Source organism: Euwallacea fornicatus, chromosome 23 (genome assembly GCF_040115645.1).
Source record: "Euwallacea fornicatus isolate EFF26 chromosome 23, ASM4011564v1, whole genome shotgun sequence".
Classification (NCBI taxonomy): Eukaryota; Metazoa; Arthropoda; class Insecta; order Coleoptera; family Curculionidae; genus Euwallacea; species Euwallacea fornicatus.
In genome coordinates, this window is record NC_089563.1 from 1,243,936 (window position 1) to 1,270,888 (window position 26,953).

Genomic DNA, 26,953 nt, shown 5'->3' on the forward strand with positions numbered 1-26,953 from the left:
TTAAACCACAAGACCATTATAATTATCGTGACATTAAAATTCTTAATACCAAAAATGTTTTAAACTTCTCTTATTGATATGCATCATATTTGGTTCCAAAAATAGATAAATAATACGAATAACTGCTGTTTTTTTAATTATAAATAAATGAAATTAAAATACAATTTTACCACAGTACAATAAAGTTTATTCAATTCATTTGGAGCTATTCTAGAGAAATACAAATCACTAATAATAAATTTCTATTCATTTTAAAACTATTTTAATCGACTTTACGTCCAACATACTTAAAAACTATTATTAGCTGATTTTTCAATTACTTTTCTTCTTGTTCCTTTTCACTAGTGGCACCTTCCTTTTTCTTTCCTAACGAATACAAACAACATAAAACACAGATTTTTTTGGTAGATATATCCACTTTCAAAAGCTTTAGGACATTAAATTCATTTCCATAGAAAAAGGCTATTGACTATTTGGCCTTTTCGCCCTTGTGACAATAAAAGTTACATCTATATTTAAATAATCAACCATAAAATGCAAAGAAACTAAATAAATTATAAATGGAAATGCTCCAATAAAGTGGTTGAAGGGAAACGAAATCGAGATGGGCTTGTCAGACAAAGAGGGTTCAAAATACTCCAGTTGTAGGCATTATATGTCCATCTTCTCTGGCTTTGTTGCAGTCTTTCAGTTTTTCTTATGTGTGTGTTTGTGTAGTAATTGATTGGTTGGGTAGACTATGTAGTGGGTTGTCGGGATGTCCAATCATTGTAATAAGTTTTAGTGTAATCTGTTGTTCCTTGTATGTATTGTTCAGTTGTTTGCGTTGTATTTGTTCTCAGTATGTGTATGTAGTGTAGCAGATAGACTTACGAATTTTGCAATTTTTTTAATGATCCTTTCATCTTTCGACGTCAGAGACAGAAAATGTTTTACGTCTTTAGTAATTCTTATAATTGGAATACGTTAAGTGAATTTCAGTTTTTTATCGATTACTACTCCCAACTATTTCGCATCGTTTTTTGATTTAGCCATATTTCGCATAGAAACAACAACAATCCTATTGTTACACTTTTGAGTTGTGCGATCCAATATAACACAAACATATAAAAAAATCACCGATACCACATGCCAATAACATTAACACTATACTTTTGACACGGTCACCAGTACTTCCAATCTACCAACACACCATTTATTGTATTGAGAGTGATTCGTTTACCAACCTTACCTTTTTCCTCGGGCTCCACTGGCGACGTTTGAGTAGAGTCAGGAGATTGATAATTGCCTGGAGGTAGAGCAGGTGCTGCAGAAGGTGGAGGGGGCGCCGAACCGTCAAGCGGGGCTTCTGGTGCATACGGATGCGGAGGTCGGTTCTGAAATAAAGTAAATAATTGCTAATAAATGATGATTATTGAAACTCAAATATACATACCTGGGGAGGATATTGTGGAGGATAGTTTTGAGGTGGATAGTGTCCGTATCCAGGATATTGACTTGCAGGGGGGTATCCCTGCTGGTGGGGGGGGTAATTGGGGCCTTGTTGTCCTGGAGGATATCCGTAGCCTTGATGTGGAGGAGGAGGTCTAGCCGGTAGTGGCACTCCTTGAGGAGGGGCAACAGGAGCTCCTAAAAAACCTCTTTACAATGCTACCGCCCACAAATCATATACAAAATGAACGTATCAGCACGTCCTTTAAAACTCTATTCGTATACCTTGAGATGGGTATTGCTGAGGGTACGGTTGTGGTGGTCCTTGCGCTGGAGGCATCATAGGTCCTGGATGAGGTTGTGGTGGTGGTGCTTGTGACTGTGGGGGCTGAGGTTGAGGGTGTTGATGAGGCGATGGTGGCGGGCCCGATGCAACCTGATGTGATGGCTTCAAAACACATTTTTAGCATCACACCCTTTCTAATTCTTTTTTACTTACGGGTGAAACATGAGGGGGTGGGCCATGTGGTGCTGGTGGGGTATTATACTGAGAGGGTGGTTGTCCCTGATGTGATGGGGGAACAGCTTGCTGTTGAAGTCGAGGGGGCTGCTGGATAGCAGCTTCCGTCGGCTTTTCTGGGGATTCCTTTGGCGATGAAGCTCCATTAGCTGGAACCACTGGTGGAGGTGTTGTGTCCATGGGTTCAGGCTGCAATTATGGTTGAAATTAATTCCCAGTTTTCGCGTTAAATATCAATGAACCTCAGCTTGTCCATTTTGTTGCACAACTGGGGCGGGAGAAATTGCCCCCGTGCCGTTTACAACAGGTTTTTTAAGCTCATCCTGCGGTTTTGTCCTTTCTTTCTTTACAATCTCATACTGCCTCTCTACCATATTTAAAAAGGTTTCCTCATCGACTGCAGGTTTGCAATGCTGCAAAAATATTTTTCACACAAAAAATATTTTTTACCACAAATCATGAATATGCACCTTCTTTAATTCATCCTGAAACTGCTCGCTACTCTCGACAAATTTCCTCTTTTTCGCCTCAAATTTCTCTTCAATTTGCTGTAATTCAGCTTCAAGTTTCTTCTGGTGCATTGTCAAAGATTGTACTTGTCTCTAAATAACAAAAATAATTTCTTCTTTTTGTGAGGTGAAATGAAAGGAAAACCGCTAATCTAACGTTATATACATATATATAATATGGTTAGATAGAATGTCCATCAATCACTAACGCCGAATATTTAATTTATTCATCAAAGCAAAATTATGCCAGAAGGTCTAAACAAGACTCCTGTTAGAGAGGTGGTTATGTTGATAAGATACTTAGGGGATTACCATCAAAACAGAGGGCGTTTTACTTTAAGTTGCACGTAATAAATCTCAGGTTGCAATAAAAAATTATTGCTAGTTCACCCAATTCAACATGATACAATATAATCCCCTAAAACATACCTTCAACACCTGCATTCTTCCAGTTGTGACCACCGATCTTACATCTGGAACTACCGAATCTGAGAAAATTTCGTTAATCAGTCTATGATTTCGAAGGTAACGTGCATAGGCCAAATGCTTCACTGAATATCCTTCATCTTGATCTGGAAAAATCAACTTAAATGTATCTGAAAGAAATAAATATTAATAACTGTACCATCTTCATCTTCTGCAGGTTGAATCTCAATTCTGCGGTCTGCAGCTTGCTTTGATGAACTGGATGATCTTTCATGGGAGTCTCCATCAGGGCCTTGAGCAGCTAAAATAGCTATTTTATAATTCTTAGAATTATCAGGAATGTTTTTATGTGAAATAGCTAAGAACTCTGAAGTTGTTCTTACCAGATTTTCCCTTATTCTTCGCTTGAATGTATGATTGGTATGCAGGGGAGCTATGGTATGTTTTCAGAGATTTTTCATATTCAATCTAAAATGATTAATTTGAGACTAAAATTTATTCTATAAAGATTTTTTAAATTAGAGCACTTTTTCAAGTTCATATTCCTCAATATACTCTTGTTTTTCCTCCTCTGGCAAATCTCTCCACATAGACCCAATAATTTTTCCTATTTCCCATAATTTTAAATCTGAGTTTTGGGCTTTAACTGTATCCCACACTTTTCGACTGTACCTCATATAAGGCATCAAAGGTTTTTCTGGTGCCTTAGGTGGTTTTGGGATTTTTGACTCAGTTTTCTAAACAATAAAAAAATTGGTTTATGGAATATTTAAAAAGTATATTTCATGAGTCTTACTGTTTTTCCTGCCCCAAGTTTTTGAGGTACAAATGTAGGATTTCCACTTGGAGTTGAAATAAATGGATTAGTCTCTTTCTGTGAAAATAGGTCAATAATATTAAATTATAGAACTTATGAATATATTTTTTTAACTTACTCCTGAAGATGAGCCAGCACTTCCTGATGCTCTGAGTCTTTCTATAAAAGTGAAATAAGGTTTTTACCCCACTAATACTTCCTCCAAATGCAACCAGAAAATATCACAACAAACAATTAATTTAAAGCATGCCCTTCAAGCTAAAAACTACAAACTTACCTTATAAAATCTCATAATAGTTACTTAGTAGTTTGCTTATTAAGTTTGACTAGCAAAATATCAAAAATTGTTTGATAGCTGAGAACTTAATAAGCATCACCATAAAGCTACCAAATTGTACTAATAACATTGATATATTTCATACCAAATTTGCACTTGTGTGCTTTATTTAATTAATATTCCAGTTAAGGCAAAGCATTGAACTAAAGCTTTACAAGGAAATTAGATATTGTTAATAACTATGTAAAGAATAAAAAGGCAGTTACCTTTCAATATGTTGAAAGTCATGGGAGCGCCAGCTGACATCAAATCTGAACAACAAACACAAACAAAGCATATCATCAGCACTATTCTACTAAACTCCTAGCATATTGTACTAAATAAAAGCCTTTTAAATGGCTTATTTTGGAAATATCCAGTGGATGCAGAGCATTAGTACAAATTGCTTTCAATTCTGCTTAAAGGTAGATTTATTAAAAGTAAATTGTAGTCGACCTAGGGCATAAGTAACATGCTTTTTATTTATAAAATCTGACCATCTATTGTACAGTTTAACATAGGTTTATCTTCCACTTTACTCATGCGATCTCAAGCAGATCTAATTCTGGAATATATCAAATATTTTAACTAATAATTCAACCAACTACTTTTATAAATATAGGAAGATTTGTCTTACGGCTTGTGGCCTGGGGACTCGCCACTTGCATGGCTACTTGCTTGTAGTTCACTGGAAGGGCCATTGTCCTCTGGCAAAATTTTAGAAGATTAAAAAATATTCGAAGAGGTTAGCTATTTCAGTTACCTTTAAATAATCACTAAAAACACTGTTCTTTTGATTATATGAAGTCGTTAATGAAGAATTTTGAAATTACGATAAAAATTGGCTAAAATTTATTTAACAGTAAAAATAATAATAAAACGTAAACTGAAGAGAAGCGTTCTGTCAACGTCAACATAGAGATTAGCGGTATTACCTGCAACCCTAATTAGAACATTAAAGCACTAAGGGCGTTTACGAAGTAGAACTGGACACTCATTCCTCATTCAAATTTATTTTCATTTTGCAACATATTTCAACTTTAGAAGAAATTTAGAGATTTCTTTTTATGCGTTTCTTATAAACTATATACTCAAACTATGAAATAACTTAATAAATTTTCCTAAAAAAATTGTTAATTATGTCTACTTTGTCTACAAAGGATTCTAAGAGTGGTAAGAGTATAATTTGCATGCGCAGTGCCATTCCGAATAGAACATGCTCCATTAGAAGTTAACGAGGTAGTGGATCGAGAGTATTTCTTGAAGTTAATTTTAAGAATGTTGCAATTATTAGTGCTCCCTTGGTTAATTTCTCTTAAACGTTATGGTATGTTTTAGTACAAATAACTATCTTTTATATTACTTAAATTCAATATTAAGTTTTGTAAATTATAAATAAAAAATAAACCATTTAATGAATTCATTATTTCGACCTCGTTGTATCCGTTAGTTGATGTTGGAAATCGAAAATGGCAACAGCTGTCAAATATGCGATAATGGGGCAGAATTGTTTATTATTTTCGTTAAATGGCCCCTTTTTAACTCAAACGTGATGGATTAGTTAATATAATATGGTAAGTAAAGCAATCTTAACTTAGATAGAGTTAGAGAAACCCTTAGTATTGAGTATTTACCGTGTTTCTTTGCAAACTGTGCGGTCCACTCGCAGGAGTCACAGGCGCTTTACACTGGTTCCTTTTATTTCCTGCTATTTAGATAGTTCGTTAGATTAGCGAATATATTTAGTAGAAATTTATTCCATGCAGCTCCAGCATTATGCCCCAGTAGTCTCAGATATTTTAGTTTGGTAGTAGGGCAAATATTTTCAAAGGGTGTATGCCCAAGAGCTGTCACAATATTTTATTTTAAATAAGCCCTTTAAGGTCTTAGTAGGTTAAGAATATGTTGATATATTCTAATTATATCACGCCGTTTAGTTGATTTAAATTTGCTATTTTTTTTAACTTGTGTTAAATTCAGTGCATTTTTCAGGGTGCCAACATATCCCAGCTTGAGAAAGATATTGGATCTGAGCAGTTTCCTTGTAATGAACACTACTTCGGTTTAGTTAATGTAAGAACCACACCTTACCTACATAGCAAATGCCTTTAAAATAACCTTATAGTTTGGCAACACCTGCTACAGCAACTCAGTGCTGCAAGCCTTGTATTTTTGTAAACCCTTTCGTGACAAGGTGCTCGAGTACAAGGCAAAAAACAAACGGACCAAGGAAACTCTGCTTACATGCCTAGCAGATTTGTTCCACAGCATTGCTACACAAAAGAAAAAAGTGGGCTCTATAGCCCCCAAAAAGTTTATTGCTAGGTTAAGGAAGGAAAAAGGCATGTTGTTATGAGATTGAAATATTGTCTAGGCTGATAATTTTGTCTGTTCATTTCAGAGGAATTTGATAACTACATGCAGCAGGATGCTCATGAATTTTTGAACTACTTAATTAATCATATTAGTGAAATAATTTTAGGTATGTTCAAGGTATTAATCTGCATGTTTATTGAGATGTTTATTATTGAAATTTTAGCGGAACGTCAAACAAATACAACAACCAATAACACAACAGTCACTACAAATAATATTAATAAAAATAAAGGGGCAGGAGAAAATGGTACAGCCAATACTACCCAGAATCAGTCAGAGCCCACTTGGGTTCAGGAAATATTCCAGGTAAGAATTAAATTAAAGGTAAAAAATCATAAAACAATCAAATTTAAAGAGAGTACAAGAATATGGATGGCTTTTTTCAAGTTTTCCTGCTTTAGTTTCTCCAGGAAAACTACTCAATGATGAAAAATTTTTTGTGAAATTTTCCAAATAAGATATTCAGTTTTGTCAAATTCTTAGTTCATATGTCAAAATTTTATATTTAATATTAAAAAAAGTTACATGTGCTCATTCTTCTTTGATTCCACTACAAACAAAATTTAATAAAGGTTTACAAGGAAATGGCATTAGTTTATCCCCTGTCAACCTTGTTATCATTCAAAATTTTTGGTGTATTAATTAAAGATTACTAACAATTTAAATGAAGTAGATATCGTTTTCTACCGTTTGATCGTTTGTTTACTACAAAACGTTGGTAATTGCTAGATCCAGTTTCTCTAAATTGCAGAAGGTGGGAATATTCAAATTTTTACTACGAATGTAAAGATGGAAAGTTTCTGAACTGTAGTATTCCATTTATGGAAATTTTCTGGTGAATTTTCTATCTTTCTGTTTAATATGAAAATTTACTCTCATGAAACATAAAAAAAATCTAACATTTTATATTACTAATTTTGACAGCTTGCTCTCACAGCTTTTATCATTTGACAAATGGTAAAATTAGCATTTTCAACAGGTGTTAAGAAGTGGCGCGATTTTATATTTAAATTTTTTTAAATTAAGTTTTTGAGGCAATACAGCTGTGTTTGGCGTTCAAGTAATACGATTTAATTTTTTACTGTGTATATGAATTTTATTTCTAGGGGATCCTTACAAGTGAAACAAAGTGCCTGAACTGTGAGAATGTGAGCAGTAAGGACGAGGACTTTTTCGACTTGCAGGTGGACATTGAACAAAACACATCGATTACGCATTGTTTACGATGTTTTAGTAATACAGAGACTTTGTGTAGTGATAATAAGTTTAAGTGTGATAATTGTTGCAGTTATCAGGTGAGTTTTTCGTCCATAGAAGAATTATTGGTAGTTTGTTTTGTTGTAATTTTTTGGTCATTGCTTTTTTGTTCACAGGAAGCCCAAAAGAGGATGAGGGTGAAAAAACTGCCAACTATTCTAGCACTACATCTAAAACGGTTCAAATATGTAGAACAGTACAATAGGCATATAAAAGTTTCTCATCGGGTGGTTTTTCCGCTTGAACTTAGGTTATTTAATACTGTAGGTTTTGCTAGAAAAGAATTACCTTTTTGACAAAAAAGTAATACTTTTTTTAGTCGGATGACGCAGTCAATCCTGACAGGTTATATGATCTAGTAGCAGTTGTGATACATTGTGGAAGTGGCCCAAATAGAGGACACTACATTAGTATAGTTAAAAGCCATGGATTTTGGCTACTGTTCGACGACGATCAAGTCGATGTAAGTTCCATTTTTCCGGCTCAAAAACATCAGTAAGAAAATATGTTTTTTATGTAGAAAATTGACTCGTCAGCAATAGAAGACTTCTACGGCTTGACTTCTGACACGCAGAAATCGTCGGAAACAGGCTACATCCTATTCTATCAGAGCCGCGAGAGTTTATGAGTCAATGCCATGGTGAGGAAGCCGTTTTCGTGGCCGAGAAGCGCGATACTGAAATCGTGCTTATGGCAAGGGCAAACTGATTCCGATATCAAAAAGAACTGAACTAATAATTACATTTTCTAGCCGCCTTTTTATGTTTTTTTTCCGTTCGAAAACAGTTTGTTGTTGCCGAAAGTAGCCACAGGTCATCGTTTTGGGTGGGAGGAGTTTTAGTCGGCATTAGTCAAAAGTTCCTCCCTACATTCTGTTGAGTTGATATCAGGACGTTGTACTGGAGTTGTCGGCAAGATCTTAGTAGCAGTGTGGATCGAAACAATAAATCTGTTGCATGTATCAGCGATTTTGTTGCGTTACGGGTTATTTTTATAATCATCAGCGAAATTTCAGTTTAAACATTTTAGGTAACACTTTAAGCTTAAACTGAAGATATTGAGAAAATGAGTGCTTCTAGATGTTTTAGTGAACTATTGTGTTTTAAATATTAAATATCAAATCGAAAATCTTCAATAATTTCTAATTTAATGATATTCATCGAAATCACTATATATGTTTCTACTTGCATTGGCCTAATAGTCGTAAAATAACCTCTTTTAAGCTGTAACTTCGAATTAATGTTTGAATTAGACTCGAAATATTGGTATTCGTTAAACCGCAGTTTCGAGTTTACGGTAAGTTATAAAATGCAAATTTTTGTTGATTTTAAGTTTAAATATTAAACTGAACTTTTAAAGCGACCCTCACTAGTAGAGAAATTTTACTTTTCGCCCTACTACAAAGCAAGGTCCATTTGATAGAGATGTTAACTTACCTTCTGCAGCCAATAACAATGGATAAATTGACATATCATCGACTTAAAGTGTTGACTTGTTAAGTCCATTTTAATGGATTTTACAGAAAAGTTAAAAACTGATTTTTAAAGTGTGTGAATAATAAATATGATACGAGCGACTTTTATGTTTCGTCCTTTTACGACACAGACCAGGTTGTAAACATAAAACATGCCAATTAGGAGCACTAAGCGCATACCTCTTACATTAAGGTGGGCGTTACTCGAGCCCGGAAGTTGCTACCTTTTTGCGACTGTTGCAAATGATAGTTGTTCGTCTGTTCAACTTAGTTAAAAGCAATGAATTTAAGTAGATGACTTTTTTTTATCATCGTTGAGAAGGAATAATCGAAATAGCGTTATTGTGACTGAGCAAGACGGTTTAGGAAATAGTTTGGACAACGTTCCCAAATTGAAATACCGCGATGAAATGTTTCGGAGTCGATGGTGAGTCTCCGGACATTTTGAGACGCTGCAAAGTTTTTCTTGAGCTCAAAAAAAGATCGAATCCTTAGGTATTTAAGAAAATCCTGCCGTGCGAGAGCAGATCGTGGTGGGTGAAAATACATAAAGGTGCCAATCCGAAGATTGGCGGAGACCCGTTATACTTGGTAAAAAGAAGAGTGATTCATCAGCACATGCGATAATGTACTGGCCAAGTTTAGAAAATTATACAATATAAGTTCCGTGAGTTCGTGTTTGTACCATTAATATTCGCATTTCAATTGAAACTATGAAAATGCTGTGAGCCTTTTTTACACTGTTCTTAATTCCGCGATTAACGGCTTTAAAAGGCCACCAAAAATTGGCAAAGAATGAAATAATTTCATAACACGCAGTTTTTTTAAATGGCGTTTGCCATTATAATTATGTACGTCGCACTGATCCGACCGCTGTTTTTGTACCTGTTCCCCTTATCCACGGAATAATGAGAACAAGCAGGTTGCGACATGACTTTCGAATTAGAGTGACGGTAGTTATTTGCAAACTATAGTACAGGAGAAGTATTCAGATAAGATGTTTTGTTCCAATAAAAACAATATGTACCGGACCGATATACCACGCATATTTCTCCCTATGTGGAATCGGTTTACCTCTGTTTGAAGCAGACCTAAGATCAGAGTATGGTTTATCCTTAGTAGACTTTTGGGGGATGTCATAATACTCAGCGTCAGACAAGGACCCATACAGATGTTTTGATTATATGAATAGGTACTCGATCCGACACGATTTAATTCATAATCTGATATTGTGTTGTGCTCAAATACCCTAGATGGTAAGGTTGGAATGGAAGGATGGAAGAAACGCGGATTTAAAGGCGAGAGAGACCTTTACATTATCTAAAAGGCGTGAAACGGTAGCATGACAAGTGGCCCGTCTGTAGGACCCCTTGTTCCTTTGCGAACAATGAATGCTTATTTTCGCTATCAACTTAATTAATCACTTATGGTTTACATTCGAAAGACGGATTGATCTAAACCGTCTTTTGCTTTTTCGGACTGTGTCCGATTGTGTTACACAGCTTTTTTGAGAATTTTGCCGATAACTCCTACAATGATTATGCCTTTAGTATTTGCTACGTTTTGTGATGTATTGTGTAAACAAACATAATATTTTCTTCTATTCTAAACTTTCCGTACTAAAGTGGACATATTCCATAGGTGTATAAAGCAGGTTTTGTAAATATTTTTCGTTAAAGTTATTCTTAACTTAGTTCCTTTTTCAGGTGTAGTTGAGTTTTTTAAAAATATCTCTAGCGAAATTTGGCGGAGGTGTCGTATTAAAATATGCTGAATGTTTCCTCTCAAATTTGTCCAGAATTTGTAATATATGGACATATTCATTTCTCGTCCCTAATTGCGAAACATTCAGAATATTAATTTTTAACTGCCGCAAGAAAATACCTTTTTTGGATCACTCCAAAATTAGCCATTTCTAGAGAGAAAGAGGTATTTATCCTTAGGTCAGGCCAAAATGGGGAATTCTAAATACCATCGTCGTCCGTAATTTTAACGTAGAAATGCAGAGAGAGCCAAAGTTTATATATGTATTATAAAAATTATTTATTGGGCAATTAGGTTCTTTTAGAAATCTAACAATATAAATTATTAATTTTTTAATGTAAAATATTCTCTGTAAAAGCAATTTATATGTCATTAACTTGATTGAACCACCAGTGCTTATTTTGCATAAAATTTTACTTCCACAGCACTTCCGAAATTTAAGCGCTAACATTATCAGTTTAAGCGTCATTCATTCTCACAACTTATTTCAATAACGAAATCATCAATGTTACAATAGAGGAATACTGAACAATTCAGACAAACTTGGTTGTTGTTTTCTACGATTGTCCAGATAATTTAAAGCGTGTAGCAATAAAAATGAGTAAAATTCAATCAAAACTTTGTAAAAATAACATATTTATTGATATAAAGAAACTAATTTATCTATTTATAAGACAATTGTTAATTAAGGATTAGGCCTTTGTAAAATGTCTAAGATGTATGTAAATTTGTTCAGATTCCCAATTCAGAATATTTAAGGCGAATACTGCTTAGCAGATACTATTTTTATTTTGTAAATAATATAATAAATTATGGTTATTAAATTTTATTAAATTGGCTTAGCATTTTAGTTGAAGGTAAAAACCGCAATGTCGCTTATTGAAACAGATGATTTTTAGACCAATAAATTAGTTCTCGACATTTTTAAATAAATAGTTGCGGAGGATACTCGTTATCTTCTTCGTTGGAATACCTTCGCGTCTTTCACAGTGCAGATCCGGTACCATCCGGGATTCATCTGGATGCACGTTATTTTTAAACAATTTTCCGAATTAAAGCAACAATTTTAAACGGCTTCTTCTTGGTATTTGACTAATAAAATATTTATATTGGAATCTTTAAGATAAAATAAATAATAAAACTGAAATCACAAATGCCTCATTTTAAATAATATTAAAGTCTGTATTTCTAAATATGTAGTACGCAATTAATGTAGAATTAAAGCCATTCAAATTTTATAAGATCAAAAACACACCTGGCTATAAGTTTGGTATTGCAATTTTGGGAAAAACACAACTAGTACTAACAATAAACTGGTTCTCTTTCGACCTAACTCTTCCAATTCGGCCGATCATTCTTTGTAAATGTTGATATCTGGAAAAACCGAACTAGTTGAAAGATCGAAAAAACCATCAGAATGCTGTATTTTAATAAAGAAAAAAACAACAAACGTAAATATGAAAACTACGTTTCTATCAATAACATCTGAACCATCAGCGGTCAGAGTCGAAAGTCTGCCGCAGTAGCAAAAGCATCGGCAGCATAAACAATATGTGCCTAACAGACTTTTAATGCTAATTCCCATAATTTGTATCATTATTCTTAAGCTCATTAGGGTTCACCGCGAAACTTACTAATTCTTCGTCTTCAACCATCTAAATTAAATTTCTTTTCGTGCGTTTGATAACATCATCTTCATTATCACTAAGATAATTTGTGGATCTCAGTAAACCCAAATTTCCTATGAGAAATCGTCATATCTTTTAGACTGACTCGATAAAGAGTATTTTCTTCGAACATAGAGCTTTGTTACATCATTATTCTCTTTAGAATCCATACTCTTAACGACTCTTCTTGGTGTCAATACCACAGTATTTACATTTCGTAACTATTTTTGAACCTCAAAGACCCTATCACTATTTTTTTTATATCGCTTTAACGTAGGTTTTAAACGTGTAGAACTGCCCGTCTGAATTCTGAAATTTAGTTTCTCTATTAATGTTACTCACCTCATTATAAATTCTTGCTCGGACAATGCATTATGGATTAACTTCGTTAAAATTCTTCTTTAGCACGGACTTCAATGGCGATCCGTTGCCACTATTCTTTTTCAAAATATTGCCTTCCTCAAGTAAATCGCTGGAGAAAGAGACATGTTTATCCGATTTTCTGCTGCTGGAATAAGAGTCTCCTGACAGCAGCATATCAAGACTAGCTTTAGTCGGCGATTCAATATGGTTGAGAGTGCTAATATCGAGTTTTCTAAGGTTCACTATCAGTTCTTTGCGGTTTAGTAATAGATTTTGAGATTTTGGTTTAAGCTTTTTGACCTTGCCTCGTGTTATCTGAAAATAAGAAGTCTTTGGAACGTCTAACAGACCTAAAATCTCTTAAAAAGTATAGAAAAACCTGTTGGGAATTAAGTCAAGACAGATGGACTAGTTAATCTTGCGCAAATTTGAAATATAATATGTGTAAAGTAGCTTACTTTTCTCTTTAACTGAAACACCATTGAACTTGTCAAAATGGAAATCACAAGGCCACATAATAATTTTTTTTAATTCTTAATTTCAATTACAAATTTACTAGATTCCAGTAAAAGGGCATTGACTTTAAATCCTACAATAGCAAGCGTTGCCAAAATTTTTTTTATTTTCTGAGATTTTATGAAAATTTTCTACAACACGAGCTCTTTATTATACCAAAGTTGCATAAATACGAAACTGACATTTGTTTTAATTAAAGTCAATTAGAATTTGTGTTCATTTTTTCTAAATTTGGTCTTTGATAGTTCCCCATTCCCATTAGTAGAAAAAACCAAGTTAACTATATTGTGTTATTGGTAATGAAAAGAGCTGATGCAACACGGTGTTTTCAAGTCAATCCAAGAATCTATTATGATTCATAATATTTTTTAATAATTCATTTAGTAATTCATACCAACTCAAGTTTTTGAAAACCAAAATTTGACAATATCTCTATAACCAACAGAAAGCCCTTAAATAAAATCACCTCAAAACAATAAAAATATAAAGAACATCCTTTGAAATAATGCTATTCAGTAATGATGACAATATGAAATATCCAACAATCCTTAAAAAGAATAAAATATTCACTTAATCTCAATCAATTTCAATTTAAAGAAAAATAACCCCCATAAGTAAGGCCTGATTTATACTGAATTTTAACTTGGATCTCTGTGATATCTTTGAATCCATCTCTCCAAACCTTACTCCAACCTACTGACTAAAACACCAACTTGCCTTTGATTTCAATTTGATCTTGAAATATGAATGTCTTGATGTAAATTCTCTAAAAGAGTTCCTCTTAAGACTCCCATTTTTTCTCTTACGGCTTTTACAATCCTTTAAAGGAGTTAATCCATTGATATTAACAGAAACAATTTGGTTTAGTAATTTGTCATCCCATTTGAGTTTGTCATCAATGTTAATATTACTCTGATTAAGAGATTTTAAATTCTTTAAATTATTCTTCAGTTTTAATTCATTTAATTGTTTAGAGTCACTCTCCAAGTTAAATTGTGAAGAATATCTTACAGATATTTTCTTAGAGAATTTCCTTTCTGGGGTGTCAGAATTTTTAATGGATATAATTTTTTTGCTAGGTGCTGCATCATGATGAGACAATTGAGGCTGGAAGAAAAATATATATGAAGCCTATATAAGATATTGTTTAGCCTGGCTTTTAATATTTAAAAACTTAGTAAAATATGTAAAAAAAACTCTTGGCCAAATTGTGGGATTGGCACCCACTTCCTTAATATATTTCTTAATGGTGAAAAAAACTTGTTAAGTTATTCCTTAGATTGCTGTACCAATTTCCATTTTAACCTCATACTTACATATTCCTTAAAGAAATTTACTTTCATTGTCTCAAGTAAATCCAAGGATGAAATGCATCGAATACATACAGAACACCGGTTTTTCCGTTTAGCTTGAATATTCTGAAGTAAGTTATCAAAATGGGTCCAGTCTTTGATATCAACTAAATACTTGATGCTTTTGCATAAACTACATTGACTTTGAGATTCACAAAAATCATTTATTTGATTTTTGTATTCTGCTAATTCGACGATATGCCCCAGGCAAGGCGGACATACATTTAGATTTTTTGAAGTGACTTCAAATAACTAAAAAATAAAATGCTGAAGGAGCTGCTCAATGTTTAATATGAAGAGAATGCACCTGAAGACCACTAACAGAATTTGGTAAAATATTTGGAAGAAAGCTGAAGATAGCAGCAGATTCTTGTGGGACAACAATCTTTGTTCTTTTTACACATAAGAAACAAATTCCTTCCGTTAAATTCATTTGGGAGTAAACAATAGCACTCCCGTAACTCAAACTCTAATTCTAACTCCTCTGTAAACACTGGACAATACATACGCAAAAGGAAGTTAGCTGATCCAAATCATAGCATTACTCAGAAAACCAGCTCTGGAATTAATAATGTGGCAACGTTGCAAACGAATTTTTTTACTTCCAAGGAGATTTGGTGAAAACATTTGAAAACTATAACAGATATTTGTTTTTTAGACATTTCTAAATTTCTGTGTGCATTACAATTAAGAAAAACAATTAATTTTACCTATTTGCAAAAAAACGACGCCTATTTGACAATAAAGAAATTTTATGGGTCAAGGGGATAATTATCTCCCGATTATCGTTGGGAAAAAAAACGTTTTACTAAATTAAAAAACTGAATAAATTAAAGTCATTTTATTACTTAAAATGAATAGAACAAACTGTTCTAATCATTATACATAAACATAAATTTACAATCTACGACCACGCCGTCCACCCTTCCTGCGGGTTGAATCAGACGGGATAGGCGTCACGTCCTCAATACGGCCGATTTTCATATTGGAACGAGCCAATGCGCGAAGGGCGCTTTGAGCTCCGGGACCTGGAGTTTTTGTTTTGTTGCCTCCTGTAGCTCTGAGCTTAATGTGTAGGGCTGTGATACCAAGAGACTTGCATTTTTCAGCTACATCCTGGAAAAACATTTAAATCTGAATAGATTGAAGTCCCAGTACATATACCAAAAGAATAATATCCATGAAAATGTGAAAACTAATTTCTACATAAATTATCTTCAAGAAAAAGTTTCTAGTACTTTGATCTAAAAGCACCTAGAAGATTAAACTTATTAAATAAAAAATAAAGGTTCCTCATTGGTTTCTTACTTGTTATCCATGGAAATTATAACACTTATAAGCTTGCAATCAAAAATAAATTGGGAAGAAACTTGCTCAATCTCACATGCATTAATAAACAAAAATCAAAATTGTTTAATTTAAGTTAGTTTTTTATATTATAGAAAATTTTAAAAATTATTAGAATCTTTTAAATCAGTAAATTTCACTATTTAATGGGTAATTCAAGCAAGACAAATGATAAATTTACTATAACACATTTTGTCCCCCAACTCAGCAACTTAAAAAAGAAATAAATCAGATCAAGTTTACAATAGTAAAAGTTGCCTCCACTAGTGTAAACTCTCTAAATAAATCTATTTGGCTTACCATTTAGAATGGAAATAAGTATCCAACAGATTTAAGAAGAACATCACTATATTGCAATTTTATGTCCCAAAGTTTTGTTTAGGTTAAGGACTATGATCATCAAGTAATGTCTCATTTTAATCAGAACCATTATCCTATCACTATAATAATACTTGGTTATAGAACTTTACCCTTTGAAAATGAGACATTGCCAAATAAAAGAAAAAAGTAAGCAAATAATATCTCATGCAATAAAGACTTTAAATAATATTTTGATATTCCTAAATAATAAAAAAAACATCAACGCTACCACAAAAAAAAACATTTATTATTACTTACTTGAGCAGCCAACATAGCAGCATAAGGGGAGGCCTCGTCACGATCTGCCTTTACTTTCATTCCTCCTGTAACTCTGGAGATTGTTTCTCTTCCCGACAAATCAGTGACATGTACGAAAGTATCGTTGAAACTGGCGAAAATGTGGGCAACTCCAAAGACAACTTCACCCTCACGGACTTGGGGTCCTAGGGACACTTGCACTTCCTCTTTTTGTACTTTTCCCTTTCTTGGTGCCATACTTTCGCCTGAAAACAATAATAGAGTTCCGAAATTATTAGGATAAATAATGCCTTGTCTTCTGAGTAACTCGGTTTTGTTTTGTTTGGAGTTTCAGACGTTCGAGTGAAGAGATACGGTGAAAGATTGAAAGGAACCAAATTTTCACCCGGGATCATCCAACCAAAGGAGCAAGTTCTTACGGTAATTTTTAAAATACGTAATTAATAAGTCCTTTAATAAATGATATACACTTGAATTTGTTTAATAAATATAAGGAAAATGAGCAAATTAACAGTTTTTCGAACCCACCTTCCACAAAACACAAACTTTGGTTTTAAAAAGGATTATTTATTTGACGTTTGTGTTTATTTCAATTTGACAACTGGCATTGACACTTAGGTGTTTTCAAGTTTTCCTTCACTCTAATCACTTTTATCGTAGAGTAAAAGGGTAACTTTTACAAAAACTAAAGGACAGACAATAGAAATTATTGTTGAAGGCTTAAGTTCATATCATTTCATTTTCCACACGACAAACATATAAAAATTAAGGCAAACAAAACAATGTATATATTTTCTAAAAATAGAGGTACAATACAAAGATGACAATTATATCTGAAAGCATTAACATAAAAAATTTGCAATTATATCTCTTAAGCTCCGTTTTCAACCTGTATAATATTCCTGCACACACTTTAGCACAACTTACAGTGAATACGTAAGGACCAGATGATTTTTGTCATTCCTGGAGGCAGACTCTCTAAAAGCGTCTTTTTGTTTTGCGTTAATAGGACCCACATACGTGCACGCTGTGAAACCTTTAATTTCGCCCTTTCTGCCTAATAACTCGAAGAATTTTACCGACCGGATTCTGCTTTGGGAAAAATTGAATTTGACAAGTTTTCCGCACTTTTTCACCATTTTACACAGATGCTTTCCATAGAGCACAGGGGACGTGGAAGAACCCCAGCAGTTCCTGACGATGAGTGTGTTTAATTTGGGACAACATGACAGCACTTTTTTAACGATTGTGTTCACGTCGTTGCGGTTTAGAAGGGATATTTCCTCAAGGAGGGGCGAGTGTTCCAGCCACTGGCACACCAAGTATGTGGGAACCGTATTGTCGACGTTGATATTCCTCCACAAGGATGGTGTGGACACTAGCTGATACCAGCGTTTGCAGACGGCACGTACATTCTTGTAAAGTTCCTCGTGATTTAAGAAAGAAAAAATCAAAATGAGCAGTTCTTCAGGTAGGATGGAAGTGTAGTCTGTAAATCTTGTCCTCTTAGCAGGATTGTTATCCAGGACACGGTTGCAGCGGATTTTCATATCGGTTTGTGTTTCGGTTTTAACGAAATTTAGAAAAGGTTAGTTGAAGCATGAATGTGGTAAAATTTACACTAAACATTTGGCACAGTTACGTGAGATTTTGAATAAAAATTAAGTGACACAATTTTAACAACCTTCCTGTCTGTTTTTGACAAATCGCAAACAGCTCTCTTTGAAGGGGCGATTTCAATTTTTGATAAGCTCTTGATGATATTCTTTAAGATGTCCCCATGAATATCCAGTTTTTATTTTCACCGGAAAATAACCGAATTCTCCAGGAGAATTCTCCATACTGGCTCTAATAATTCTTACGGTCTTTTCCAGGTATATTTCCGAAACTTCGTAAATTAGTTCGTCATGCAAATGCAACACTAATTTTGGCTTTTGCATGGACTTTCTGAAAACCACTTCTATTTTACTATCTATAGCCATCATAGCTGTTTTTACGATGTCAGCTGCAGATCCCTGAACTTTTGTATTAACTGCTTTGCGTTCCGCTTGGCCTAAAATTATACGATTTACAAAATATTTCAATCAAAACATGAACTATGACTGTATATCTAAAAAGTACTTACTGCGTAGAGTAGGATCTACGTGATTAATATGCGGTAACCAACGTCTTCTTCCTGCAATACTTTCCACGTAACCAGTTTTTTTGCAATCATTAACTGCTCTTATGATGAATTCTCTCATTCCCGAGTACTTGTTGCGAAAAGTCTCCATAAATTCAGTCGCATCCTCTGTGGTAAGCTCCATTTGTTCAGCCAATGTTTTCGCCCCCATGCCGTAAATAATGCCATAGCATATCTGCTTCACGTTTTGCCTCATTGTATTGTCCACCTGAAATAACTTCACAAGTTTAAAGCCATTGGCAGAAAGCTGTCGTGTAAACCATATTTTCAGGAATGCTGTTCCATTTGGCAGCGATAGACGTAAAAATATCTCCATTTTTGCCCATAATATTTAACAATACTTCATCCCTGGATAGATAAGTTAAGACTCTCAATTCCAATTGGCAATAATCGGCCGAAATAAGAATGCAACCTTTGGATGCACTGAAAGCACTTCTGCAGCTAATGGTAAATTCCTTTTTTAATATCGGATCAAGTACACTGAAATCTTTTGGGACCATCTGGATATTGGGTTCGTGCATTGATATTCTTCCTGTGGATGTATAGCTGTCGTACGATCCGTATATTCTATTATTCTGGCATTGCCTCAGTAAAGGATTGATTGTTTGAGTGAGGGTGTAATTTAATTTTCTCCACTGGATTACCAAATCCGATATGGGGTGCTCGTTTCGTTCTAACAACTTTTTTTTGGTGCTGGATTTCTTGCCTGAATATGTGCCTAAAAATTTCATAATGCGTTAAAAATTTGTGCAACTTTTGTAGTTGGATTGGCGAATTGGGACAAAGGGCAGACATGCTACGAGAACTTCTTCGTCATTTCACATATTCTTGTACCGTAAACCGTGATGAAGTGTATTCATATTAAATGAAACGTCAGTCTCAACACATTTAATATCTACAACAATTTTAAATGAGCATATATGCTGCCAGGCATACCTGACAAGACAGGTCTGCGAATAAATATGATAGTTACATTCCACCAAGTTTTTCATAAACATATTCGTCATTACTCGCGAGAGCTCCTTAAGATGTGTATTCACCAACCAAATGAACCTCTAATTTCAATTCCTAAAAAAATATGATTCATGATAAAAAATCAAATGAAATGAAAATTTTGAATTTGATTCGCATACGTTGCCCTTTACCTCGAAGTCGGTGATATCAAAATATTTGCTGTTTGGCATTGGCGAGATTTGTTGAGGATTCGCTTATTAAATTCGATCGTTTGCGATTAGCTTTAAAGAATTGAGTATGCTGTGTCTGACCTTAGTTCGTTGTATGTAAATGCATCTTTAAGCCGGCTCCGGACCGAATGCGACGCGCTGCGCCGCGCTTTAAGATACTGCGCAGAACTATGCGACTCTGCGCAGAGTAGCACTGACTAGCGCAAACTATTTTAAAGAAAAAAAATCTGTGCTTTGTGCCAGTTGGCGCGTGCGCACGCTATTTCAATCAAAATCAACGGTTACTTAAATCAAAACCGTACAGACAGCGTATCTTTTTACAACCGCGTCTAAGACAAACGTGCACAATCATTTTTTGTTGCAGAATCGTGCAATTTGGCCGGCTTTAGCGCATATTATCGTTTAAATCTAACGCCCTGTGTTGCGCTAAGCAGATTTTAACAATGCAGCGCGATTGGTATGGCACGGCATTTACAATTCGTATTCACTGAGTGAACGAATATTGCGAACAAGTGAAGTGGAATCGACTAGGAGTTTTGTGTTTTTATCCTTTTTCGTTGCTTTTTCTTCCAAGAGCTAAAAAGAGTTGCGAGAGGTAATATCAAAGGATTTGCGATTCGACATTTCTTGACGATATTCACTATACATTTGTATTTCAAAGTCCTCCTAAGGTTTAATCTTGAGTTTTCATGTTGAACAAATGTGTAGGGGAAGATTTTAAGCTTAATTGAAGTTTGTGAACAGAAGAATTTCTACCAAGACATTAGAAATAAATATTCTTGAAAACGTTTGAGCGAGCTCTATTAAGAAATATCAATTCAAGGTAATATAGACTTCACCAATTACCCGTATACTATGTTGGACAGCCGATACCCGTCCGATCACTAAAGTATAGGAACATCGGGCTTAGTAAGTAAATGGATGGGTGATTGGCCGCAGGTGAAGGAGGGACCCTTCGGGCCTTTTTCTGCATCGCCAGAAAAAGAACCAGCCCTCGAACGAAAATAAGACGCGTTAGAGTTAAAAATGTTCTCCGACACTGACGAGATAAATCCTTCACGAGCGAAGAAAAGAGTTCTTTCATTTCCAAGTTTTTTTTTAGTAGGTATATGCCTCGGCAAACACAACATTACATCTGGCCGACCGAACATTATCAGGCCGAGGTGTTTTTCCAAAGATTTAACTATAGTGTATAATAAAAAATATAATAAATATAAGAATAGGACATAAAAAAGGGTATCACTAAGTTCAAGTATATATTCAGTTGCCAGATATCTCACCATTTCAAAATTTTTAAAGATATAAGTTCCTTATAGTGACACAATTAGTTTCGACTATTTACTTATATATAAATTATTATACATTTCCCTATTAAATCATAACTTAGGTCCGTTGATGAATGTAATGATCTGAATTCGTTGATATTTACTAATAATTTAGCTGAAGATTCGAGTTCAATTGATAAATGAAACGGAACGATTTATCTATCGTTTAAAACGATATCGGAAAATAAATAGACCGATGTAAGTAAGGAATTTCAATTTTAACTTGTAGAGTTATTGTGTTTTTATTTTTACATTGCTGCTTTTTGCTCGGATATTAAAAGGCTGCGAAATCGATACTATGCATCGAAGTGGAGACGCCAGTCGGACTGACTCCACCCACTTCCACCGCTAGTCTCTCGACACACTTTGTGGATCTTTGTCAGAGGCATATTAGAACTTATGTGGTCCTTATCCCACCTACGCAATTCTTATTTTCCGACTTAAACTAGTGATGTCTATATCCCAAATTGATCGACAAGTTGGCGTAACAAATGTTGAGCGATCAGCTTGCTTAAAAATGAAGGTTTGCTTTAAAAAATTAATAACAAATTACGACCGAACGAATTCCTTTGTATAGATCTTGGTGTTAACGCGGCGTTTCATCCAGTAGTTCGCTTAGTAAATACGCACCTTTAACTCTCAGGTAGTCATTACTAGTTCTTGAAATCATCCAAAAATTACCACTCTTAGAAATATTAAAAATTCCTACCAATAACTTTTGAGACGTCGGTGGAAGAGGAGAAATTAAACTTCCTTCCTGCAAGTGAATACGCCTTTCTCTCGATAGAGCGTTTCTGGTCATTCAATAAACCTACTAAATGCTGCAAGGAACTTCTGTCAACGCCCATTCCGTTTATTTCCATTTTAGCTATACTAAGTAGAGCTTTCATTTCAAGCTCTAAAAAATCACCCAATTATCTTGCAATAACATCCATCAGTACGTTAATCGAGTGAATTAGCTATAAAACAGTCTTACCATAAATTGCGGGAAAACCTTTAAATCTCATCTGTTCTAGTGTGGGAATATGAATTTTCCCTTTTTTGTGTATCAAATCTACTAAATGCCACGTGAGTATCACTTCAGTGCAAGCTTTCATTTTGGGCCCAGACTCAAAATTATGGTTGTTGTTCATATAGTCGCATAATGCAAGCACTTGACCATTTAAATCTTCGTAATAAGAATTTGCCTAAAATAATTAATTAGATGCTCTACTAAAAAACCTATCGAACTTACCATTGAAGATAGATTCTTCTCGCGTCCATCCAGGTCTAACAACCAATCTCCCACTTTAGGGTCATCAATGCGACATTGAAGGTCCAATTTAAAGTTTTCAATTAGAATTTTAATATACTTTTTAGCGTTAAACATTCTTACAGTATTGCGCTCATTTTTGAAATATTTTCCGATCACTTCTAAAGCCTCACTATCAGTAGATAAAAACCTACTGTCTGTTCCTCCCCAGTAAAATAAAAAACCTTGAATTTTCCTACTTTGGCACAATTTCGTTTCTTCCGTATTAAAACCAACACAGATATTTCCTCCTATTAGTGGATCGTCTTTTTCCAATTGCTTATAAGCTATAGAAAAAGCAATATCAGTCCTGCTAGCTATTGCTTCTATAAAATTTTCAAATAAAGCCTGCGACTTGCACACATCTACAATCCGAAAATGCAACTGCGGCACTATCTTAGAATAATGATCATCTTCCAAACTTAGTTGAGTGTATTTTTCTATAGCAGCAGTCAAAGATTGGTTTAAAGCATCCATCGTCCTTGATTTCTTAGTGGGAGTGGCCTCATTCGACTCCTCCTCAAAGTTCAGCCTCGCCCTTTTCTTCTCTTCAAGGCCCTGTAAGTCTCTAAACTCTTTTTCATTTCTTATTGGAGGGTTCAAATATTGAACTTCAGGTTTCTCTGATGTATCATCATCACTCAAATGCAAACAAAAACTTTCACTGCTGCTAGAAGTGCTACCAGAAATGCATTTGTTTAAACTGCCATTCTCAGTGCCAAAGAGCGAAGAGTCAGATATGTTGAGGCTGGATGATGAGTTATTTACTACTCCTATTTCAAAATTTTTATTTGAAATTGAACTGCAGTTTGATATTCTGTCTTCGCTTTGAAGTGTTGTTTCGAAAGCTTCGGTTACGTTTTCTAATTGCTTGTGCGATTCTCTAGTGTCTACCGTTGCAGTCTTAGGCTGCTCTTCGATATTCTGCACTGTCCATTTAGCCTCCTTTAATCCTATTTCATACTTCAAATAACTCCGAGCCTCTTTTACCAGTAACTCAGCAGCTTCGCGTTGAGTTAAACCCTCCTTCCCGGCAATCCAAACACTTTTCATTTTTTTCTTCCCCCCATCTTCTTCTGTCTCATTAGAGCTTTCGAAAGGACCAGACTGCAGCAAAATGGTTTCGATGCAGTTAACCTCTGAGTTAGCCAACTCTACCAAAGTTTTAACTCCTGCCTTATACAAAGTCCTTGCAAGTTTGCTTGTTAAAGATTGAAGCCGCATTAAATCAAGTAAATCTCGACTGACGCCGAATTGCAATCTGTCTTGAAATTGGGAGAGGAGAATTTCCACACTGCTCCATCCTAGTTGTCTACTGAATGAAGTCACCATTCCTGCGAATGTCGCTGCGGATTGCTGAAGTGATTGCAGCATTCCTCTGTTACAATTGAATTTAAGGCAAACATCCACGAGGGGCACTTCGTTGACTAGATCTTGCAAAACCAGGGACACAAAAAATCGTTTGTGAACCATTATCTTGTGCTGAACTTTTGCGTTGGTGCTATTTAAATCTCCCTTTCCTCTTGTGGCACTTACGATGAAAAACTCAGACACTCCTACTAGTTCTCCCACTCTTTTCATGGCAACTGAAAGCTTGTTCCATAAATCCAGATAAAATATCCAGTCTATAACACCCCAGGAGTTACAAGCAGTATATGGGGTAACTAAGTAAATTAGATGCAACTCAGTTTCTAGAACGAAACACTGTCTCGCTCGCTCTAACTCTGTGAATAACGTTATAGCTTCATCAGGCCCTATAGAGGAAGATAAGCAGGCTTTGCCTAATGCCGTAGCACTATAATTTCCGGTATTTCCATTATCTTTTTGAAAATTAATAAATTCGTATTTTTTTAAATATTCTAGAGCTTCCTCGACAGGATTTTCTAATGCAGTTTTCTCACCACTTAACAGAGATAATAAAGTACAACTGCTAAACAAGGCAACATCAGACGATGACGAAACAACACCGCTGGCAATAACTTCCAAAATTGCCCTTTTTAGCTTACCACCGGTCTGAAGGCAGCTACTTACTGCTGGTAATTCTCCTGTTACGAGCTGTTTTGCAATCGCATAATCATCCTTTTGACACACCAAAATACTCTCCCCTTCAGTATCTTGCCCCAGTCTTCCAGCCCTGCCGATCATCTGGCGATATTTAAGTAAGTCTAAAGAACTCCCACAGAATACAGGACTTCTAATAATGACTCTCCTAGCGGGTAAATTTACTCCTGAAGACAAAGTCGATGTTGCAGCTAGTACTTTAATGGCTCCGTTCCGGAAGGAACCTTCAATAATGTCCCTTTCATCCATTGTAAGACCTGCATGATGGAATCCTATACCAAATGAAACGGTTTTCTTTAGGACCGAATCTAAACCAGTGGGGCACAATTTTAATTGTTCTAAAACCTCGATGATTAAGTCGCTTTTGATCTGAGTCCTTAATAGCTCTCCTAAAGTAGTCTGTGAGTTGCCAATTTTGAAGAATGCTTGAGAAAGTTGCTGTGCTAAGCTTTCGCACCACTTTTTTGTGGGGCAAAATATCAGGACTGAATAGGAGTCTCGGATGATTTCCAAGCACAATTGAAGGATAAAATCAGTGTCTACTTCAACATCAGCGAGAGGTTCTAGTTTTCGTAATAATTGGAAATCTTTATCATAAATTTCTCCATTAACAATCACTTGCTCAGACAGCGGAATTGGTCTAAATGAAGTGGAGTAAAGCTCTGCTCCTAACCATGTAGCAAGTTCCCCTAAATTTGGTAAAGTGGCTGACATTCCAATAATTTGAATTTTAATAGATTCTATCTTCAGGGAAATGTAGCGAAGTTTAGTCAAAAGGAGTTCTAGCAAATAGCCTCTATGAGGGTCTCCCAGCAAGTGCATTTCATCCACAAATACTGCTCCAACATCCTCCAAACCACCCTCCTCAAGAAGTCTGTTTATAAGACTATTGGCTTTCTCGATGGTGCAAATTGCAAATTGTATAGCACCAAACCCACCAGGAGGGTTATAAGAGCCCATATATCCTTCCACTCTTATACCAGTACCTTCAAGGAGGTCTTGGAAATAATACATTTTTTCTTTCACAATAGAGACAAAGGGTAAAATAAAAATCGTCTTCTTTTTTCGGTTGAAAATTGTTTTTAAAGCCAGAATTTCAGCAACAAGGGTTTTACCTGCAGAAGTAGGGGCTGAATAAATTAAATTGGATAGTTCATGTAATACACGAGGATTGCTGAGACATTCACATTGCCAATGAAACATTTTAGTAACTTTTTTCAGTTTATATTTGTGAAGGATAGGATCAGGGATATTCCATGAGGACAGATGGCACATTTGTTCTGTGATAGGGATTATGGCAGGTAATTTTTCACTTTCAGGCTGCACAATTTTGATTTGAGGCGATTTTATTATAGAAATTGCATTTAAAGTTGGTGAATTTATCGGTCTCGACTCGTCCTTTTCTTCTATAATAGAGCTGCATTTTAATGAAAATGTTTCATCACTGCTAGTACTGGAATTCAGTAGTGTTTGACTATCGTCAGCCTCCAACGGTTTTAAAATGCTATTAAGACAGTGCGAGATATCGAAATTAAATAAAATGTCTTCGATAAAATGCGAATCATCAAATGAGATGTCTTTGGACGTTTTTGGTCCCAAATTTTGCAGTTTAATGTCCGTGAATGAAAAGTTATCGAGAGTATCGTTCATTAAAGAATAATCAAGTTCCGGCATTCTGAGACGACAGTTGGAACGTGAATCAAAGTAATAATTATTGATTTCTTTTTGAGTTCAGAAAACGAAACAGATTATTATATAATTACTGGTGTTTCTTTGTTGAAGGATGTAGTTTAATTTACTTGAACACATTGCTTTACAATTAAGGAAACAACTAAAACAAATTGATACATTTAAGTGGAAATAATATTAAATTGATCACTTACCTTAAGTATTAAAGTTTCAAACGAGAAAACTGTTAAAAAGCTGATAACTTAAACTTAAAAATTCAAAACAATAATAAACAAACCGCCAAAAAATTGAATTTAATAAATCAGCTGATTTAGACAAATCGAGTTCTAGTGATCCGGACTGCAGTCCATTTCACTCGGATTTGTTAAAACCTATGATAAAAACGAAGACAAAAGTTACTTTCGAGTTCTTGTAGGTTATTACCGAATTCGGCTTTGGATGGTGCAATTGAGCATGAATATTGTCATA

The 26,953-nt window shown here is 34.8% G+C and overlaps 5 protein-coding genes across 13 annotated transcripts; 1 reads left to right on the plus strand and 4 right to left on the minus strand.

Annotated features, from left to right (window-relative positions):
- Positions 1 to 164: 164 nt before the first annotated feature.
- Bap111 (Brahma associated protein 111kD) lies at positions 165 to 4,943 on the minus strand. 5 transcript variants are annotated; one of them, XM_066295535.1, is made up of 16 exons: positions 4,783 to 4,943; positions 4,657 to 4,726; positions 4,247 to 4,291; positions 3,822 to 3,862; positions 3,683 to 3,760; positions 3,414 to 3,623; positions 3,270 to 3,354; positions 3,086 to 3,178; positions 2,890 to 3,032; positions 2,422 to 2,553; positions 2,194 to 2,364; positions 1,931 to 2,140; positions 1,717 to 1,879; positions 1,436 to 1,638; positions 1,227 to 1,376; positions 165 to 366 (listed from the first exon to the last, which is right to left on the minus strand). In XM_066295535.1, the coding sequence occupies exons 2-16, from the start codon at positions 4,718 to 4,720 to the stop codon at positions 313 to 315; spliced, it is 1,842 nt and encodes a 613-aa protein (XP_066151632.1). In that variant the 5' UTR covers positions 4,721 to 4,726; positions 4,783 to 4,943; the 3' UTR covers positions 165 to 312. The 5 variants fall into 5 exon arrangements, with proteins under 5 accessions (XP_066151632.1, XP_066151631.1, XP_066151630.1 ...); XM_066295534.1 differs by having other exon boundaries at positions 3,086 to 3,187; XM_066295533.1 differs by having other exon boundaries at positions 1,436 to 1,629; positions 3,086 to 3,196.
- A 514-nt stretch (positions 4,944 to 5,457) lies between these two features.
- Usp12-46 (Ubiquitin-specific protease 12/46) lies at positions 5,458 to 11,728 on the plus strand. The gene is made up of 9 exons (XM_066295520.1): positions 5,458 to 5,593; positions 6,012 to 6,092; positions 6,145 to 6,361; positions 6,421 to 6,501; positions 6,559 to 6,701; positions 7,502 to 7,690; positions 7,769 to 7,915; positions 7,972 to 8,115; positions 8,173 to 11,728. The coding sequence occupies exons 1-9, from the start codon at positions 5,591 to 5,593 to the stop codon at positions 8,278 to 8,280; spliced, it is 1,113 nt and encodes a 370-aa protein (XP_066151617.1). The 5' UTR covers positions 5,458 to 5,590; the 3' UTR covers positions 8,281 to 11,728.
- A 323-nt stretch (positions 11,729 to 12,051) lies between these two features.
- Positions 12,052 to 15,286, minus strand: LOC136346401 (uncharacterized). 3 transcript variants are annotated; one of them, XR_010733291.1, is made up of 5 exons: positions 15,096 to 15,286; positions 14,753 to 15,040; positions 14,144 to 14,543; positions 12,900 to 13,225; positions 12,052 to 12,264 (listed from the first exon to the last, which is right to left on the minus strand). XR_010733291.1 is itself a non-coding variant. In XM_066295521.1 (5 exons), the coding sequence occupies exons 1-4, from the start codon at positions 15,219 to 15,221 to the stop codon at positions 12,930 to 12,932; spliced, it is 1,110 nt and encodes a 369-aa protein (XP_066151618.1). In that variant the 5' UTR covers positions 15,222 to 15,286; the 3' UTR covers positions 12,052 to 12,264; positions 12,896 to 12,929. The 3 variants fall into 3 exon arrangements, 1 of the variants encoding a protein (XP_066151618.1); XR_010733290.1 differs by having other exon boundaries at positions 12,896 to 13,225; XM_066295521.1 differs by having other exon boundaries at positions 12,896 to 13,235; positions 14,154 to 14,543.
- Positions 15,287 to 15,614: 328 nt separating this feature from the next.
- LOC136346568 (small ribosomal subunit protein uS11A) lies at positions 15,615 to 17,353 on the minus strand. Its single transcript, XM_066295825.1, has 3 exons — positions 17,282 to 17,353; positions 16,754 to 16,998; positions 15,615 to 15,904 (listed from the first exon to the last, which is right to left on the minus strand). The coding sequence occupies exons 2-3, from the start codon at positions 16,988 to 16,990 to the stop codon at positions 15,686 to 15,688; spliced, it is 456 nt and encodes a 151-aa protein (XP_066151922.1). The 5' UTR covers positions 16,991 to 16,998; positions 17,282 to 17,353; the 3' UTR covers positions 15,615 to 15,685.
- A 948-nt stretch (positions 17,354 to 18,301) lies between these two features.
- DNApol-theta (DNA polymerase theta) lies at positions 18,302 to 26,762 on the minus strand. Of its 3 annotated transcripts, XM_066295547.1 has the most exons (7): positions 26,680 to 26,762; positions 22,679 to 26,627; positions 22,421 to 22,631; positions 22,154 to 22,342; positions 19,196 to 19,653; positions 18,879 to 19,143; positions 18,302 to 18,806 (listed from the first exon to the last, which is right to left on the minus strand). In XM_066295547.1, the coding sequence occupies exons 2-7, from the start codon at positions 26,468 to 26,470 to the stop codon at positions 18,490 to 18,492; spliced, it is 5,232 nt and encodes a 1,743-aa protein (XP_066151644.1). In that variant the 5' UTR covers positions 26,471 to 26,627; positions 26,680 to 26,762; the 3' UTR covers positions 18,302 to 18,489. The 3 variants fall into 3 exon arrangements, 2 of the variants coding, with proteins under 2 accessions (XP_066151644.1, XP_066151643.1); XM_066295546.1 differs by having other exon boundaries at positions 22,679 to 26,746; XR_010733294.1 differs by lacking the exons at positions 18,302 to 18,806; positions 18,879 to 19,143 and having other exon boundaries at positions 19,533 to 19,653; positions 22,075 to 22,342; positions 22,679 to 26,750.
- Between the last annotated feature and the right edge of the window lie 191 nt (positions 26,763 to 26,953).